The sequence below is a fragment of the Sitophilus oryzae genome, unplaced genomic scaffold (genome assembly GCF_002938485.1).
Source record: "Sitophilus oryzae breed Bouriz unplaced genomic scaffold, Soryzae_2.0 scaffold_1297_pilon_pilon, whole genome shotgun sequence".
In the NCBI taxonomy this organism is placed as follows: domain Eukaryota; kingdom Metazoa; phylum Arthropoda; class Insecta; order Coleoptera; family Curculionidae; genus Sitophilus; species Sitophilus oryzae.
This window is the reverse complement of record NW_022145945.1, coordinates 2,888,759-2,908,735: the sequence shown is the minus strand read 5'-3', so window position 1 is coordinate 2,908,735 and position 19,977 is coordinate 2,888,759. Positions and strand designations below refer to the sequence as shown.

At 32.3% G+C, this 19,977-nt stretch overlaps 2 protein-coding genes and 1 non-coding gene across 5 annotated transcripts in view; 1 reads left to right on the top strand and 2 right to left on the bottom strand.

Moving 5' to 3' along the window:
- LOC115874562 (nidogen-2) overlaps nt 1-19,112 on the bottom strand; it is a 63,628-nt gene extending 44,516 nt beyond the window's left edge. For 2 of the 3 annotated variants that reach the window (XM_030889745.1, XM_030889746.1), the window contains exons 1-2: nt 6,130-6,429; nt 760-1,006 (exon numbers count right to left, since the gene is read on the bottom strand). In XM_030889745.1, coding sequence (XP_030745605.1) covers nt 760-1,006; nt 6,130-6,318 — 436 coding nt within the window. In that variant the 5' untranslated portion in view covers nt 6,319-6,429. Of the gene's footprint in view, nt 1-759; nt 1,007-6,129; nt 6,430-19,005 lie in introns of those variants that run through there. The other variant, XM_030889747.1, reaches the window with a different exon arrangement.
- On the bottom strand, nt 7,972-8,044 carry Trnak-uuu. The gene has a single exon. It is a non-coding gene; the product is annotated as a tRNA-Lys (tRNA).
- LOC115874563 (pre-mRNA-splicing factor RBM22) lies at nt 11,184-19,541 on the top strand. The gene is made up of 7 exons (XM_030889748.1): nt 11,184-11,466; nt 11,523-11,646; nt 11,722-11,915; nt 11,970-12,114; nt 12,175-12,391; nt 12,448-12,620; nt 19,038-19,541. Exons 1-7 carry the CDS (start codon nt 11,413-11,415, stop codon nt 19,418-19,420), a joined length of 1,290 nt encoding a protein of 429 aa, XP_030745608.1. The 5' UTR covers nt 11,184-11,412; the 3' UTR covers nt 19,421-19,541.
- Nucleotides 19,542-19,977: the final 436 nt, after the last annotated feature.

Below are 19,977 nucleotides of genomic sequence, written 5' to 3'. Positions count from 1 at the left end.
CGGAAAGTATTCCATCTGACATTGAAGAAGAGGCATTCGGAGCCATTTCTGGATTGCTTCCAGCAAGATCGAAACAGAAGTATGAATACACATACTCTGAGTATGAAAAATGGTGCACCGAAGAAAAAGTACACAACTATGGAAATGAAAAGGTACTCATAACATATTTTTCCAATTTATCCGCTACTTATAAGCCTTCGTCTCTTTGGACTTTCTATTCAATGATACTACTATAATAATCGGATATAATTATTTTTCCTGACCTCCCTGTTTGATGTCCAATCAGTTGATTTAAACAGATCAAATATGTCGACTTTCCTTAACCCAAGGATATATAGAATCTTCTATATATCCTTGCCTTAACCTATAAACCAAATTTTAGCTTTTAATATGGCGAATTTATGATTTAACCAATGCTTATTCAAGATCATGTTTTTGTCAATTTTACACATGTTTTATTTTTTATCTCGAAAACTATTAGAGATTGGTATAGATTGGTATAATAGAAAATTTTAAAAAAATATAATAAAATTATACCGGCTGTTCCATTTAAAATAACAAAGATACTACCACTTTTAGTATAAAGCGGCACCACCGTAATGCTGAAAATAATTTAGACAGATAGAGCAAGCGCCTTTATGCAAAAATTCAAATTTTCAAAAAAATCACCCGTTCTTCATAAACGTAACGTGCCATGGCCTCTACAATCACCCTGTATATGCATGTTTACTCACGTCATAAGTAGGTATTATAACTCACCTTTCCATGTAACTACGAATATGCTTCTTGCTTGAAAATTGGCAGACTGAAGAAAACTCTCGTGGATATTTTCAGTTGCTCTCTGTAATAAAGATGGATCATGGGTCTCGTAGAAAGATATTATCCCTGCTCTGGTGATATCCACGTTGGTATAAAATGGAGCTATGATGGGATAGTCCAGTGGAAATTCTATATTGATGAAGTGGGGTATTTCCGTTTGGAATGAAAGGAAGCCATTCGAATTTACCTAAAAAAATATATTTCAGTGATTTCGAAGATTTCGAAAAATGGCGTTTTAAGGTTTAGCAAGGCGCAACTTCTCTCTAATTTTTTTATCTTTTCTAGTTTACTAGATTCCTGTAGTATGTGCGTTCTTATTTAAAACAAGTATGTAAATCTCCTTAGTCAGTAAGTCGTTGATTTTTCTATTTCTAACGTATATTGTTTATTTTCATTTTTCGCTTATTCTTTATTTTCAAATAAGCCGTTATATCAAAGTAGAAGGAAAAGAGTAATTGCACTCTCCCAAATATTCTCTGCCAGTTTTTACAATCTGTAAATATTGGCAGATTGTAGAGCATTTCAGTTGAGTTCCGTCCGTCGCGCGTCGACCTGCAGGTTTCGAGCGTTGCGTCCCAGCACAGAGACGGATTGACAAAAAATGAGTGCCTAACTCTGTGCTGCTATTGGTTATAGTAATAATTCAAAAAATTGTCCTTTGAGTTTTTTTTGAGACTCATTTGTGATCATGTTTGTGTTCAGGCTAATTTTCTCATGTCTGATTACTACTTAATAATTTGATATTATTTTCATTTAAACCTCAATTTTTTATCGATTTTACTTTTGACAACCATTCCTTGTTTGCTGTTTAACGAACTGCATCCATTGGCGTAACTACAGGGGTGCCTGGGGATGCCGGCCCCCCCCCTCCAGGTACTGCTGGGCACCCCCCAGAGAAATCTTGAATTTTATGACTCTTGGCTACGTATTAATTTTTAATTGCTTGTGAAGTAGTAAAAATGACGTTTTATAGTTTTGTTTAGTTATTATTATGTTGTTGTGTTAATTTTTTTTTTCGAAAATTTGTAGGTATTTGAGTAATCTACGGGAACACAGTTTGATAACCAAGTCTATGAAATTTATTGATAGAGAAATCATGTAAACGTTTTATTCAAAAAATGTATTTTTAAATTATTTTTTGTTTTTAAAAAACGAAAGTCCTCATCGGCTCAAAGCCGGCCATGATGCTTCGTCCTCAAAAATAATTTTCAAACTATTGTATGGTGGGCCTATGATTCCATAACAGTAGTGGTTAAACCGACTGCAGGATGCAGTTGATGGGACTACAAATCTACTTCAAGAATGTGGTTGAGATGTAGTCGAATGAACTGCAAAAGTTGATTCGACTTGACATCAAATTGTGGTTGATTAAACTGCAAATATGTGGTCCATGTACTTATACGTACATTACGGCCCTTAAGGGTAGTATATTTTGGCCCCAGAAACGTGAGAATTTTTCTGCGCAATTTTTTTTTTTTTGAAAAGAAATTCTGGAAATGTTTTTAGTTTTTAGTTAAAAAACATAATTTCTTGATAATATGGTAACTAGGGTTCAGAACCGGAAACTCCCGGTCCTTTTGACCTACTTAGTATAGTTTCTGTATAATTCCTTTACTTATCCACGATCTAGGGTTAAATGACACTGCTTAGGTTTAAATATTTCATATAACAAGGTTTATATCAGCGAAAAACCCTAAAAATCATACCAAAGTTACCCAGGTTTACGGTATTAATAAGTATAAATAAATTCTGAAATAATAAAAAAGTATTAACAATTGAATTAGTATTTTATCACAACTTTCAATATGTCTATTATCAAATTTAATATTCGTAATTGTCTTTCAAAATAGAGCAAACTATGATAAACCTTAGGTTAATAACCCATATTTCCCAGTTTTTGTTATTGAATAATGTATTTGTAACCTTTGACATCAAATCGATTTTTTAAAAATAAAACAATTACAACGTTACAATTCCATTTATTTTAGTCATTATCTGAGTCTATCTATATTGATGGTGGTAAATATGAATAAATTTCAATTTTCTTTACATACTTAGAAATTATTTAAATTATATCAAGGAAACATCTTCATGTATGTTTGTTGGTCAGTATTACTATAAATAGAGCATTAATCTTCGACTTTTTTAATTTCATAAGCTGATAAAATTTTTGTAATTTAATAATTCGATATTTAACTCTACTGGATGACTTCCAATTACACATGTAATTTGATTTTAACGGATTGTAATAGTTATTTTTCGAATAGCGTTTGTGTTTGTATAACGATAATACCATAACTAGCCATCATAGATGGTGTCATGATATCACTGTTTGAAATCTATTTATTTTACTTACGGCCTTAAAGAAGACCTACACGCAAAGATTATTTTAAAAAAAAGTTAGTTCCCGCCAAATCTGTGCTATGTGCAGTAAAAAATATTCAGCGTGTTGAAAAATCGCATATCTCATCTTTTCGATGAGATCCATTGAAGTTGGCACTACACGTTGAGATGTGGACTGAATAGGACTTTACAGGGTGGGTCAAATTGGACGCTCTTAAAGAGAAACACTATTTTCTATACGAGATATACGAAAATTAATATCGGTGTCTGGAGCTCAATTTTTATGAAAAACATGATGGTGAAAACCGCACATCGATATCTGTTATCGTTTCGAAGTTACGGGGTACTTTTCAGAAATGTGCATTTTTAACAAATCGCTGTAACTTTTTTGTTATGAAAAATTGTGTATTTTTATGAAAACATTTTCAAAGCACCTTTTTACGATGATTAATTTTTTTTATTAATTATTTAAGAATTATCAACAAAAAAATTGATTTTTTATATGGGACACCCTGTATATTTTTAATTCATTGAAAAGAATTTAAAATTACCTTTCCAAAAATATAGCATACTTGATATTTTGCTCGATTCCTCTTCGAGATATAGATTTTTTAAAAATTCGCCAACTTTGAATAAGTAGGCTTTGAAAGGTAATGCAAAAAAAATGATAACTGTGAGCAGAGCAGCAATTAAAACGAAAATAATATTTGAAATGAGAGATGCAGAAGTTTATAACAATTTCAACTATATTTAACAACATAAAAACTTTTAAACTATATCTAATAACAATAAAAATAAATATCAAACCTGAGACATGAGATTTTGACATGTCGACCGTCTTCTGTTATGGTCAGAGGGGACCGTTTTTGAACATTTCTCGCGAAATTCATTAACTCAGTGGGGGTGAAAGATACCCTCGCATAACCGCTAAGTACTTCTAATTCTTGTCTAAATACGGGCAATTTAAAAATAAGAACTTGACTCGGCGGGCTCGACGATCAACTGCTGGGATCTTGGTTAGCTATTCAACTATTTTCGAAATTGGCTGCAAAAATTTGCTGATAACTTCAGCGTTCTGAAGCAGTGCCTCGTCTGGCTGGAAAAATATGTTTTCCAGTTCCATTAGAGACAGACCATCAATAAGGTATCCAAAGCCAACTTAGTTATAAGTGGCTAACTTTTAAAAATGTTGTATTTCGAAGGGGACTATAACAAAATATCAAGTATACTATATTTTTGGAAAGGTAATATAAGTTATTTTCTGTTAAGAACTATTAAATTATTAATTTTAAAAAAAAATTATACTTAAACCATTAAATTCTACGTAAAAAGGTGCTTTGAAATGTTTTCATAAAAATACAAAATTTTACAGAGCAAAAAAGTTACAGCGATTTGTTAAAAATGCACATTTTTGAAAAACACCCCATAACTCCGGAACGGTAACAGATATTTAATATTTTAAAGTTAATTACATATGTGCCTACAGGAAATCGAATTTTATTAATGGGAAAAGTTAACAGCAAATATTTCTAAAACTATTGATCTTAAAATAGTCAACATAGGACAATACATTAGAGATACCGAGGATAGAATTTTTTACGGAATATTTCATATAGCACTGCGATATGAAATGAAAAATGGTAATGATTACGTTTGCAACATTGTTTGTATCCAATGTATAAGTGCCATAGTCAACCAAAAGCCACCTCGTGATATTAAAAAATAACATCATAAAGATGATAGTTGAAAAAATTGTTAGTGACAATTTCATTTCGCTCTCAAAAATTAACCAAGAATTGTAATGACATGAGTCAAAAAACGAAATGCTCAGGAGACATGGTTTTGACCGAAAAAATAAGTTTTAGGAAAAGTTACTCACGAAATTATGGCACAGGGTGTTCTAAAGTTAAGATAAAAAACAACCCTTCAATTAACCCTGTATAATCAACCAAATATGAAAGTTTCATTCCCAAACCAAACCAAACTAAAATACAATCTACAAGTTGAGCGTTTATATACTCGTTCAGTGGGCACCGAGTGAGCGTGGCAAGATCTAGCCAATCGAGTCAGAGCCCACCGAGCGTAACAGTTAAATTTCCACCACTAGAGTAGTAGGAACAAAGAACTTGAAGGAATTGTTCATACTATCTTTACATTTATTAATTCTGATGCTTTCATATGAATCTAATTGCCTGTAATTTGAGACTTGTTTAATTAATTTTAAATTATTAAGATCTATACAATGTTCTTTATCAACAATATGTTCGGCAACGCAAGATTTATCCGGTCTACCATATCTTATCTGAGCTAAATGTTCTTTAAATCTAGTTAATATTGATCTTCTAATTTGCCCAACATATTTCTGATTAAAATCTTTACAAGAAATTTCATAAATACCCGACCTTTCCAGTGGAGGTGTTATTATTTATCCAAAGGATAAAACATGCCCACTCGGTACCCACTGAGCGAGTATATAAACGCTCAACTTGTAGATTGTATTTTAGCTTATAATCATCTGCTGATGATGCTAACATGGTTAGCGAAACGCGCGTCCAGTGTAGAGGTAAAAGTGTTTTTGGTGTATCTGAGTATATTAAATATATTTAAATACAGAATGTATTTGGGAATATTTAGCAAAAAAAGTATTACAATTGAAGGTTGGAACCTTTGGTATTACACAGCAAAATAAAAACACTAAATCGCCACAATACACCAAAACACTTTTACTTTTACACTGGACGCTCTTTCGCTAACCATGTAAGCATCATCAGCAGATGATTATAAACACAATTTGTTCAAAGTTTATAATCATCTGCTGATGATGCTAACATGGTTAGCGAAACGCGCGTCCAGTGTAAAAGTAAAAGTGTTTTGGTGTATTGTGGTAATTTAGTGTTTTTAAAAAAAGTATTAAAAAATATAGAATCTTAGGTCTTAAACTAGCAGTATCATACTTCGTTAACTTACAAAAATCGAGTCATATGTCGCTCCATAGTACACTACAGGTACCTGAAGCCTTATTTCATCACTGGACACATCATTCTCTTTCAAAAGATAGCGTACTCCTTGTACTTCCGTATCGTACAATAATCGTACCGGTATACCATAACACACCGCGTGAATTAGGTACAGAAAGTACCAAAACTTTATGTACATAGTTTAGTAGGATTTTTTTATCTAAAAAATCTAATAAAAAAACAATATTTTTAAAACAAAAAAGCGAGTGCTATAAGCCTATAGGCCCGAACATAGTATGATATTGACTGATTTTTTGTGTCTTACAAAAGCGTTATCGCTCCTGAGCGTATCTACGTTAAGTTCAAGAGGCCAACATATTTAAATAAAGCCTTATTTGTTTTCTATGAAGAATGAGCTTATCGAGAATTAACGACCATTTTATTTCTTTATTCATCGTTAAGACCATTACGAGTATAGCCGCATGTGCTTTACGAAATGTTAGTTTACAAAGCCTAACGAAACTATCAATATAACTTAAAAAATACCGGGTGCGTCTCAAAAGTGGCTCACCCCCTATAACTTTTTTATTTTTTCATAAAAAACAACGAGATTTGGTATGTTAGTATATATGACATAAATTAGGATTGATTGACATATTTAATTGTTTTTGGTCACTTCCGGCCTCACCGGAAATGACTACAACCTCGGGTTTTTCTTACTTTATTTGATAGAAAATAACACTCTGAATAGAATGACATATCATATGTCAATTTTTGATATTTTCGCGTATGGTTTATTTGAAATTATATAACTTGCGGTTCGTAACGAAAATTTGACACGAAATACCAAGTGTGTGGTATCAAATTATTCGTAAAAAAATGCTTTTTCCAAATATGCTAATGAGCCACCCTCGTTCCTTTTGAAAAAATTGAGATATGATTAAAAATACGATTTGAGCATCTTTTAACCGGCTAGGACAAGACACTTAAAAAACGATCAAATCTATTTTTCCAAGAGTCCTTGATTAATAATTAATAATTAGTGTTCTGAACATAGCCATAGCCCTCTAGATTGAAATTTAAAGTACAATTCAAAAAATAAATAATAATAAATGTCAAAAGTTTTGAAGCCCTCCATAGTCAAAAGTTTACATATGATATGTCTATGTCATTCAATTCAGAGTGATATTTTCTATCGAATAAAGTAAAAAAATATCGAGGGTGCCCTTTAAAAATCAAAAGTTGTAGTCATTTCCGGTGAAACAGGAAGTAACCGAGAACAATTGTATATGTCAATCAATCCTAATTTATGTCATATACTAACATACCAAATCTCGTTTTTTTAACTGAAAAAATAAAAAAGTTATAGGATAGGGGTGAGCCACTTTTGAGGCGCACCCGGTATATATAAAAAGAATAATAAAAAAACTGTATAAAAACCATCTCTTGTATTTAAAAAAATTGTGTGTGCACTATGTGCGCATATTTGAGTGAAACTTCTTACTAACTCGCGTGTCGTGTCACGGTTCACGGCCTTGAATTTTTATTACCAGCGCCAGCGTGCTTAAAGAAGTTTCTCTTCAAAAATAGTAAACGAAATCCAAAAAAAAGGAAAATTAGTTTGCCCTGACACAATGAAGAAAATACAAAATACGACGACAAATAAAATAAAAATCAAAAGTTAATATACAAAATTGGAGAAATGTTGAAAATACATAATTATTTTTTTCCAACAAATATTTTTTTTATTAAATGAAAACAAAACAATTTAATGTATATTTTTGAAATTGTTTGCCAAATTTTAAGATAATATTTTTAATAATTTTATTAAATAAAAAATAGCAAAAAGTTTCGCCCGAGCAGGGACTTGAACCCTGGACCCTTGGATTAAAAGTCCAATGCTCTACCGACTGAGCTACCCGGGCAGATACGTAAATTTTCTTAAAGTCGTTCTTTATTCGACTGTAAGAATTCAAATATTTTAACTTGATCTAATAATTAAAATATTGCATTAAGCAAATTACTATAATTCTAGTAAATATCTTCAATCATTTAAATGTCGAGTTTTAGTTTAAAATGTCCAAGAGACACGAGAAAATATCGATGACATTAGACAGAAACACCTAGATCTAGATATGGTTGTCTATTCTCTCGTGTTATAACTTTTGCGTCATTTCAGGGCAAACATTATTTATATTAAATTATTTAAAGTAGTATCCCTAACTGGAAATAAAATAATTATCCCTATACTGCAATCGATTCTGTACTTTTTTGAGATCGTTTGGTCGATCTTTGTGGTTGTGTTCTAATCATAATAATATACCCTTATAACCCAAAAAAAATCTATTATTTTATTTAGATGTCCTGTAGTTTTTATTTGTTTCTTTATTGTTAAATACCTATTCTATATCATCATTTATTTTTTTTAGAAATAGGAACATTTATTATTATAAAGTGAGACTACAAATAAAACTATTTGAAGAGCAAAAGCTTTTTCTTTGGAAAAAATGCACTGAATCCAGAAACTTCTCAGATGCTCTGTACTAGTAAATAAAATAGCTTCTTTTTATTGGTTTTTATGTTTTTTTACTCTTTCAAGGTGTACTTTTTCATCAGGACATAAACACCCAATGCTTTTCATATTTTGCCCTGAACTGATCTCATTGTCTTCACGAGATGGCTTCAAAGTGTCAATTTGTAAAGGGCAATCTAGTTGATCAATATACTAACAACCTAAACTTCCTTAAACCAATGCCGTCTCTAATAGAACAGCCTCGGGGCGAGATTTATGACGTCACGCTAGTTAGATACTACGGATTAATAAATATGTTGTAGAATACATGGAAAACATAATTATTCCTCAGATTTTTGGTTTGTATTTTAAAAATTATATAGTTCACATGAAATATACATAATATACAGTTAATAACTACAACATATATACCTATTTATAGTAAATAAATACTTTGGCAAATAAACTATGAACCATACAAATGCAGCAAATGTTTTACAATATACAAATAATGTATTACATAAGATATTGGGTAAAATGTAAATATATTTTAAATTTTGGGGTTTGAAAATCGATCTAATTTAACAAAAAACATTCAATATCTACTAATAGTGATGTATTATTATTTGCATTCACAAAATTTATATGCATATTTTGCAAGTATCAATGTTCGAAAAATTATATTTACAAATAATACAATATCATCTAAAAAAGGGCGTCAGCGATGGCTATGAAATGAAGATCGCTGACATTTTATATGTAAAATTATTCTAAAATTTTTGATTTTCTTGGGATTTTTAGGTTCGGGAAAAACGTTGATTTAAGTTTTCATTTGGGTTTTCATTATTTTTATTTGGTTTAAAAAAAACGTTTTGGCTAACTATAGCCTTCATCAGTGTTGTGTCATATGAAAAATAGTGTCGAATATAATCCAAAAATTACATATGAAATATTCACACCACATAATGTTTACTGCAATTAATAAACTAATATAAACTTATCAATAGATGACCACATATTTTTTAGAATTATTATTCTTTACAGTAAAACTATCTACATTGACTATGGAGACTATGGAGTACGCAGTAAACATTATGTGGTGCGTGGTGTGAATATTTTATATGTAATTTTTTGGATTATATTCGACACTATTTTTTTCATATGACACAACACTGATGAAGGCTATAATGTTAGCCGAAACGTTTTTTTTTAAACCAAATAAAAATAATGAAAAACCAAATGAAAACTTATCAGCGTTTTTCCCGAACCTAAATCCCAAGAAAATCAAAAAATTTAGAATATTTAGAAACAAGGTTCAAGAATATCAAATTTTCCAAGATTGTAAAATTCTAGTTAACTTCTTTATGTGTACAATTATTTAGGGAATGTTATCGATGTTCATTTCCAAGCCAACTAGACGCCGACTTTTTTCGATGATACGGTATAATTCTTAAATAAAATGTAAATAACATTCGACCAATTAAAACAAAGAAATATGAATTTCTTAGTATTTTTAGTAACACCTTTATTCTTAAAACTTAATTTTGTATTGCAAATATACCAATTTTATTGTTATTTTATTTATATTGTATTCAGCCATCACTTAAATATTTGATATTAATTTGGTATTATAAATAATCGACACTATTCAGTAAAAATTACTGAACAAATAGGTATATGTTATGCTTTACATACATTATATTATCAAACAAAAACACATTCTTCTTTTAAAGTTTATCATTCATGTCTTTACAAAAATCTTTTTTAATTTTGAACTCAAAATAATAATCTTTTTCATGATCTTTAATACACATATTCTTTATTTTTCCCTAGATCATAATACCTACTTACGTGTTTATCTTACGTGTTTGAATCTATCGAAGCTGAACCAACAACACTTGAGTGGAGATTCCACAATATGAATAAAATAAACATAATTGTCCAGTTTTCTTTAATACCATTCTGGGAGAATATTATTTTTAAATTTATTAAAAATATTTTCAATAGAATTGTCTTGATTTATAACTCGTACCCACTTTTCTTGCTCTTCCGGATACTTTAAGATGCCTAGTATAACTATCCTTTCCACCAGGAACACAACAAAGATGAGGCATAGCACCAAAAACACACTCCACTTAAGCTTTATTGATGAATTGTTGAGTCTTAAAAAACACACACAAAATCACGATAAATAAAAAATTTATGGGCACTTTTAGGTTAAAGCACTTAACAAAACGTGTAATATTTCGTGTTTTTTATGAGAAACAGATTGACCATGCACTGAATCCAGAAACTTCTCAGATGCTCTGTACTAGTAAATAAAATAGCTTCTTTTTATTGGTTTTTATGTTTTTTTACTCTTTCAAGGTGTACTTTTTCATCAGGACATAAACACCCAATGCTTTTCATATTTTGCCCTGAACTGATCTCATTGTCTTCACGAGATGGCTTCAAAGTGTCAATTTGTAAAGGGCAATCTAGTTGATCAATATACTAACAACCTAAACTTCCTTAAACGGACAACAGAGGACACTACTGTCAAAATTGTCACTTGTCAGGTGCTTGTCAGCTTGTCACTTTGTCACTGATTTTGGGAGGTTACGAAAAAGAGAAAAGTGTTTTGCAATTTTATTTTTTCAGTATATTTTTATAATTATTCGTACCCTAAGAAGCCTAAAGTGTATATAAACGATTAACCGATTAAACGATTAATTAATTAATTATGGTTTAATTAATTTATAATTAAGTAAATATCTAACTTGAGAACATAATTTATTCATTATGGCTACTTCAAAAACCACAAATACTTACAATAGACAAAATTGGGAAGATGCCGTAAGTTTTTTACGATATTAATACGTTTATTGAAACTGACCAAACATATTTTTAAGGATTTTCCAATTTTGTGCCAGACATGTTTGGGCGATAACCCTTATATTCGAATGACTAAAGAGAAATACGGGAAAGAATGTAAAATATGCGCACGGCCCTTTACCGTGTTTAGATGGTGTCCAGGTTAGTACCAAAAACATTCCAATAAATGACAAACTTAAATCAGTACCACATATTTACTTGTGCTTTATGTTATAGGTGCTAGAATGCGTTTTAAGAAAACAGAAGTTTGCCAGACTTGCAGTAAACTAAAAAACGTTTGCCAAACGTGTCTTCTAGACTTAGAATATGGTTTGCCAATACAAGTACGTGATGCTGCATTGAAACTTAAGGATGATTTGCCCAAGAGTGATGTGAACAAGGAATTTTACATTCAGAATATAGAAAGAGACGTAAGTGCATTATTTAGAAGTTTTTACATTGAATATACATCATATATTTTATAGCTTACACAGTCTGATTCCGGATCTCTACATTCTAAGCTTGGTGAATCGAATGATTTGTTGGTCAGGCTGGCTAGAACGGCGCCTTATTATAAGAGAAACAGACCCCATGTTTGTTCGTTTTGGGTGAAAGGAGAATGTAGAAGAGGTAATGCCTATATTATTGTTATAATAATGTAAGTTTTTTATCATACATGGTACATTTTAGGTGAAGAATGTCCATATCGCCATGAAAACCCAACTGATCCAGATGATCCTCTAGCTGATCAAAACATAAAAGATAGGTATTACGGGGTGAATGATCCTGTAGCTGATAAGCTGCTAAAGAGAGCAGCCGCCATGCCTACTTTAGAGCCGCCAGATGATAAGACAATAACTACTCTGTATATTGGTAATTTAGGTACTCTAACAGAACAAGATATTAGGTAAAAGTTCAAAAATTATGATGGTTAAATCAGACTAATTAAAGAAATTATTTTAGGGATCACTTTTATCAGTATGGTGAAATCAGATCTGTAAGTTTAGTACCGAAACAACAATGTGCATTTGTACAGTTTACTACTAGAACCGCCGCTGAAACTGCAGCAGAAAAGACATTTAACAAATTGATTCTCGGAGGTCGAAGATTGACAATTAAATGGGGAAGATCACAAGGTAAATTTACTACAGATAATTTAACAATTCCTTTTACTTTACATCGCGGGAAAGATAGTTTTGTATAAATGCGCCAAGTAGAGAGTTAAGATTGTTCATGTGTCAACCACCACATTTATGTGTTTTCTTCTTAAAGGTTTTCTTACATATAGGGTGGCTGTAACGTATGGGAACGGTCGATTATTAGGTAAAATATATATGTACCGCAAAAAGTTAAATACAAAAGTTATAGGATTTTTAAATATCTAGTAGCTAGTAGTAAATTTAAGTATACTAGGTCGGTAATAAAGTTGTGACACATCAAAAATTTTTTTTTTGTAATTAGAACCCCCCTGTATATTATTACTATTTCAATTCTTCCTTCAATTTTAAGCAATAATCGTAATACACATAATGTACCTAAATTCAACCATTTCCGAATTTACTACTCGCTAATAGACATTTAAAAACGCTATAACTTTTATATTTAACTTTTTGACGGTACCTCGTATATTTTACTAAATCAACCGTTCCCATACATATCAGCGACCCTCTATGTAAAATGTAAAGTCAGTTTAGTGGTTCAGGGAAAATTTTGACAGAGAGCTTCCTAAAAATGACAAACTACGATGTGTGAATTAAAATAACTAGTAGTGGGAACTATCGAATGAATACTATCAAAACATTCGATAGTTGCAATTCATTCGAATAATTCGATAGTTAGTAAGAAAACATTCGTTGAAAACTATTCGAATAAAAATTATCGAATAGATCCGTCATCTGCCTTGAAATATTGTATTCTAGTAATTCCGCAGCAAAAACCATTCATTTATAAAATTCATTCATATATGAAATTCATTCATTCGTCAGGATCGATTATAATAAAATATTAACTGAATTTTAGTTGTCGCCCGTAGGTTTCTTTCCGAGAAACCCGACAGCGGTCGGTGGCAATGCTATGAAAGAAGCCGGCATCTTTGATTTTTTGCGGAGTCAGATATAGATAAGGACACATTATTTTTTTTGTTGAGATGCTAGTATTTACACAGAAAATACATTATGAAAGGGGCTGTTGCCATATTTTGGTATTAGTTGATATTAGCAAAGAATATTATGTTTGGCTTTAGTTAATTAGGGATAGTATGTCTATATATTCAGCATTTTTTTTATTAATATTCTGTTGTTACACTGCAATAATACTTGTTATTTTGGATGTAGGAAAATTATTTTTAATGTTTTTTAGCAAAGACTGGTTTAATAAATAATAATAACAGTAATAATTTGTTATACCTATTAACAACAAAATTTAAAATCATTTAATATAAATATTTTCATTTAAGTAGTAGCAAAATATAAACAACAGATTAGATGACAAAATTATTTATATTAGATCCTATTTAAAAATGATATAGTCTCTAAATTTTTTGGCAACGTTGGTTTATTAAATAATAATAATTACAGAACTAATTTGTTATATTAACAACAAATTTTAAAATCATGAAATATAAACATTTATTAATTTTCTAAGCATGCAGTGTAATGGAAGGAAAAGATAAATAAAAAATTAGAAATCAAAATTATTTATATTAGGTGCTTTATATTACTATTTAAAAATTATATTTACTTTTACTGGCATTTACTTTAAAAAATAAATGAAATATTTTTTCTTCGCAAAAAACTACATGTAAGAGAATTAGCATAAACAAAATACAAACATCGTTAACTTTTTTTTTTAAATTGGCACGTGTAAAACTTTTATTTTAATTTTCTCACCCCATAGTTTGAGTTCGATAACCATTTACTTAAATATGATTATACAACCACATTACTTAAATATGATATTATTAAGTTCAACTAATTCATATTATTAAAACATCTAAAATACAAATATGTATTTTTAAAATTAATTGTAAGTTCATCTGATCTCTCTTAAAAATTGCTACTTCTCAAAATTTCCCATTAAAAAATAGACCATATACCATATAAAATTAAATAAACGACAGATCGGACTACGGAAAACCACACAAATTTTCGGAAAAATTTTGACCACCTGCACATGCACATAATCGTCAATAAATAGAATTAAAAAATAACTACTATTTTAGTATTTTAACTATTCTAATAAACGCAAAAATAGGACAGTATTTATACGGCGAAGTTATAAAAATTTGGAAGAACTAATAATGCACTGACGCATACAAAAATCAAACGAATACTAAATTTTATTTATCAAAAGCATTCGATAGTCGTGGCTCAACGATAACCATTTAGTCGCACGGCGAGGTTGTCACATATGCTTTAGTATACAAATGAATGAATGATTTTATTCGAATAAAACCATTCGATAGTTGAAATCATTCATTCATTAACCATTCGATAGTCTAATTCATTCGATAGTTCCCATCGCTAAAAATAACAAACAAAAGAATATTATATTAAACCAATAGTTTTCTGCTGTTTTAATTCAACAATACTACATTTTACCATATGGAATTTTTCATATTTTTGTCTGTCAAAATTGTCCCTTCTCTTTTAGAACTGTCACAACTGTCTCAATTACTGTCCCCCATTCACGCAGTTGTGCAGCTCTGAACTGTTCAAGAACGCGATACTCTCACTCCATTCAATTGAGTCATAAAGTTCAGAACTGTTCCGCGCCATATGGAGGCACCAGGCTATCGCGCACAGCTCCTTTCAGAACCGTTCTCGAGTAGCCCAGAGCGTAAAGCTCTGGAACTTAAAATTCGCGAATGGAGGACAGCAATTAAGTTATAGTTCTGTTATGGATTATTGTGTCTGGATTTATTTCTTTGAACAAAAAAATTAAGGAAGGAGCATATCAAAAATACTTTTCACCTTAGATCAAACGCGACGGGCTCCTAAAATGGCCAACTTAAATTCCGGTTTATCAGTGTCATTCTAATTTTGTTCAAAACATGTAAAAGTATGATGTAGGGTACACTCAATAATTTGTTGTTTTATTTTACGTTGTGAATAAATGTTGGTAGTTATTAAAATTTTTATAAAAATATATAATTCTAATAAAACAGATATGTTATAATAATTATTTATTAACACAAACATCCGATGCGCTACTGAAGCAGGTAAGTCAAATTGATGTATCTAAATTCTTTGACTAATCTTTAACAGTAGTAAATAAAAGCAAAAATGCAAGAAAAAATATACAATTAGTTAATTTTAAATGAATTTCATAAATGATCGGTTTACTACATGTATGTATAATAGTATATAGTCACTTACTAGCGAAAAGTTGTTCCATTATTTCCCTCAATTTTTGACCGAGATCTACCGCACGCTACACAACCAAGTATTTTACAGTCTTTCGATAAATCACAATAGTGTCACTGTTAATTTAAGTTCTGCCACAAAATTTCCTTCTAAATTTACTACCTTTAAGAATGAATTTTAGAATTTAGAATGAGTGGGAGGGGGTTAATCACTTCGACCTTACAGATCCATTGTGTCCCCCTTTCTTGAATCATAACTCATCATACAGTCCCAGGGCTTTGACAAAAGCCAGTATCTGGGACGGTTTTATAGAGGGTAGTTCTCCATCTCTAATATCAGTCGTACCAAATTCATGGCACGAATGGTTGTCGTCTCGGCGCACTCAGTGATGAGGTGTACTGGTGTTTCACCATCTTCCCCACAGAATCTGCATTCGCCGTTTCTTCTTAGTTTCAATCTACTGAGGTGTTCATTGAGGAGACAGTGTCCTATTAAAACCCCGTGACAATCCGAAGATTGTTCTTACTCAGACCCAGGAAGATCTGTGATTTTTCTTGATCATAAGCCCTCAGAAACTTCTTCGAGTGTCTTAGACCATTGCAAGATTTCCATTCCAGGTTGCGGATGGAATCTTCCAAGTTCTTGAGTTCCGCCTTGAGTTGGTTACCACTTGGAAAGCAGAACGGTTCTGGTCCAGTTAGTGGAGTGTTCGCTCCTTTCCTAGCTAGATTATTTCCTTTTTCATTGCCTTCTATCCCTTGGTGAGCAGGCGCCCAGGGTAGGAGGACTTTGTTTTCTTTGCCTAATTTATTCAGCTTCTCTATGCATTCTTTGACCAATTTCGAATGGATTGATACTGAGTTGATCGCTTTTAACGCTGCTTGACTATCAGACAAGGTGGCTATTTCTTGTTTCCGATAGTTCCTATCTAAGATAAGTTGTATGCATCTTTCGATAGCGTAGATTTCTGCCTGTAGGATACTAGGGTAAGTGCCGATTGGTTCGGAGTATTTAGCTCTCGGCCCAAACACTCCGATCCCTGTTCCCGTATTGGTTTTGGAAGCATCAGTATACCAAGTTATGGTATGGTCTTTTAACTGCTGGGCAAGCGTTTCGCTCTTCCAATCCTTTTTATTGCTCAATACTACATGGAGATGTTTCTCAAAGTTGTACGTTCTTAGCATATCGTCCACTGGGAGTTGCAGGAGTGGTATTTCCTTTATGAGGGTGTTCCAAGCCCCTGATCTGACAATTCTCCCAGTACTAATTCCGTTAGTGACCATTCTAATCAATGTCGCATTGGCATATCTACCAATGACAATGTGCAGTGGTGTTAGATCTAGAATGACCTCCATTGCTGCTGTTGGACAGGTTCTCATGGCTCCTGTGATGCAAACGCATGTTAGTCTCTGGACTTTGCATAGGTTTAGCCTTGCCGTCCGTTGCTCTAGTTTTGTGTACCAGGCAACTGCTCCATAAGTAATCATGGGTCTTACTATCATGGTATACATCCAGCGCAAAATGTTAGGGGAGCAGCCCCATCTATTTCCGGCCAGTCTTCTGCATATCATGAGAGCCTTTATGGCTTTGCTGGTACTGTTCTTAATATGCCTGTTCCACAGGAGTTTACTGTCCAGGGTTATTCCCAGGTATTTAACTTCCTGTGTTGGCAGTATTTCCTTTCCATCTAGTCGGATTCTTTTCAAGTTTTTCAGACTTCGCCTTCTGGTGAATGGCACTATCGCGGTTTTGTCTGAGTTGATACTCAGCCCGACAGTCCTACACCTTCTCTCAGTGATACGGAGTCCTCTTTGGATAATATCACACAAGGTGCCTTCATGTTTCCCCCGAGCGATCATGACTATGTCATCTGCATACCCAATGCAGTGTATTCTCGCTAGAGTGAATTCATCTAGTAGTTCATCCACCACCAAGCTCCACAGCAAAGGGGAGGTTACTCCACCTTGTGGAGTTCCTTACGTTGTTTTAACAGCTACAGTTTTGGCGCCCATCTGAGCCTCTGCTGTTCGTGTTGACAGCATTTCCCAAAACCAGCGAATAACTACCTTTAAACAACTATCAGTAGTAGAATAAATAATAAATAACATAAAATAAGCTCAATGAAGGCTGAAAAATCCACAAAATTTCAAATCAAATTCAAATGTGTCAAATGAATCGTCAAACAGAACTATCAAGGGTCCCCACCCTAGTGCCCTTTGTCCGTCTACTATGCGTGATACATGGATATACTCTGTTTTTTTTTTCTCAAGTGAGATTTCGACAGACGATGACAGAAAAAAAGCAGATATGACTTCCATACCAATCCATTTATTTCACTAAAAAGAGTTTCTAATATTTTTTAAGTTAAAACTATGGATGGGTTTATAAATAAATACGTCATGCGTCGTCTCTTATTGTTTTTAACCAGTTTTATTGGTTTATTTCAAAAACGACAGATCACATTTCAATATTATTGGTTTGACGCAACGATGAACGACAAACGGACGCCTGTGCGTATGAACTCGACTTTCGATTTTTAAGAGTTGTCAAACCCTTGCCAATTATAGGTTATAATTTTGTGTCAAATTATGTCAAATAGAAATGATAAATATTTTGCATTTTGCCTTTTTGACTGTGTTGTTACTTGTGTTTCGTGTTTTTTAAAATTAAGTCGAGGAAAACTCGAGGGAATATTAAGTGTTGACCCAGACCATACTTTACAGTTAATATTCGGTGCACAGAGACCGCCAGAGACATACTTTGCCAGAGAGTTGTATTAGCCACAAATAAAGTTGTATACCATCTCATAATATATGGTACCAAAAACTGGAGTATCTGTAAAATATAACATCACACGATAGGTAAATAATACATTTTAGTACTGCAGAAAAAATTAAGATTAAAGTTAATTTTTTTTTTAGATTTCTTCAGTTTTATACAGTTTTTTTCACAATATTTTGAAGTAATCACTTGTCACGCAAAATTTAAATATATTAGTTATGCGTTCCAATTGTACCAACTTATTTCTTTGTAAAATAAAATAAACTACTTTGAAATTAAAATGACAGACACATCTATCACTGTCAAGGATTTTGTCGTTGGACAGACTATAGCATTATACTCCTTCCTTAATCTTTTTATTTAAAGATTCATTTACCTTACTGAATTTTTACTAATAATTTTGTATAGGGCGTACAGCTGCAACCCACCAGCCGGTCGAGGAAATATACCCAGCCGTTCCAGGCCTACCCGGAGCCCTGCCAGAACTAGCCAACAACTTCTTCAACTTGGAACCGGGCCATATTCCTCTCCCCAGCATGCCACCGCCTCCGTCTCTCATGGTGCCTCCTATGTTTGGCCCCCCTCCTCTGCCTCCGTTCTTCTTCAATCACGGGCCCCCTCAGTTGCCACCGTTCACAGCGTCCGCCGTCAGCGGTGCTTCTAGCGCTAGCACTGCGCCTGCAGCCTTGGGGGTGGAGAGTGTGGTGCCGTTGAAAACTGCCGTTCATTATCCGAGCCAGGATCCTTCGCGGTTAGGAGCTACGCAAATAACTGGACAAAAACAAGAATGATTTAGCGAGAATACTTTTTACGTATTTTTTGAATGATATTATTGAGAAAATCCAATAAATAAATAATTCTTTTTGTAATATAAACATAAAGAAATCAATTAAAACGTTAGAAAAAAAAAAACGTTATATGATATTGTTTTCCCTAACATCCAGGATCCATAACTATACAGGATGATTCACGGCCACGGTACATTAACATTAGACGTTTATGGAGAACCGGTTATAGGATGTTTTTAAAAATTTGGATTTTTGTATAAAGGCATCTGCTCCATCTATCTAAAATATTTCCAGCATTACAGTGTTCCCGCTTCATCCTAAATGTTGTAGCATCTTCGTTATTTTAAACGGAACACCCAGTATATTTTTTACATTTTTCCTACTTTTACATTACATAGTTTTTCTATTATACTAATCTATGACAATCTCTAATAGTTTTTGAGATAAAAAATAGAATATGTATAAAATTGACAAAAACATGGTCATGAATAAGCATTGGTTGGATCATAAATTCGGCGTTTTGAAAGCTGAAATTTTGTTTAAAGGTTAAGGAAAGTTGA

What these genes read in the sequence shown, in the direction of transcription:
- LOC115874563 (XM_030889748.1), top strand. Translation starts at nt 11,413, where the DNA reads ATGGCTACTTCAAAAACCACAAATACTTACAATAGACAAAATTGGGAA. An exon ending in CTAACAGAACAAGATATTAG is followed by an intron (nt 12,392 to 12,447) that starts GTAAAAGTTCAA and finishes AAATTATTTTAG; the next exon opens with GGATCACTTTTATCAGTATG. An exon ending in TAAATGGGGAAGATCACAAG is followed by an intron (nt 12,621 to 19,037) that starts GTAAATTTACTA and finishes AATTTTGTATAG; the next exon opens with GGCGTACAGCTGCAACCCAC.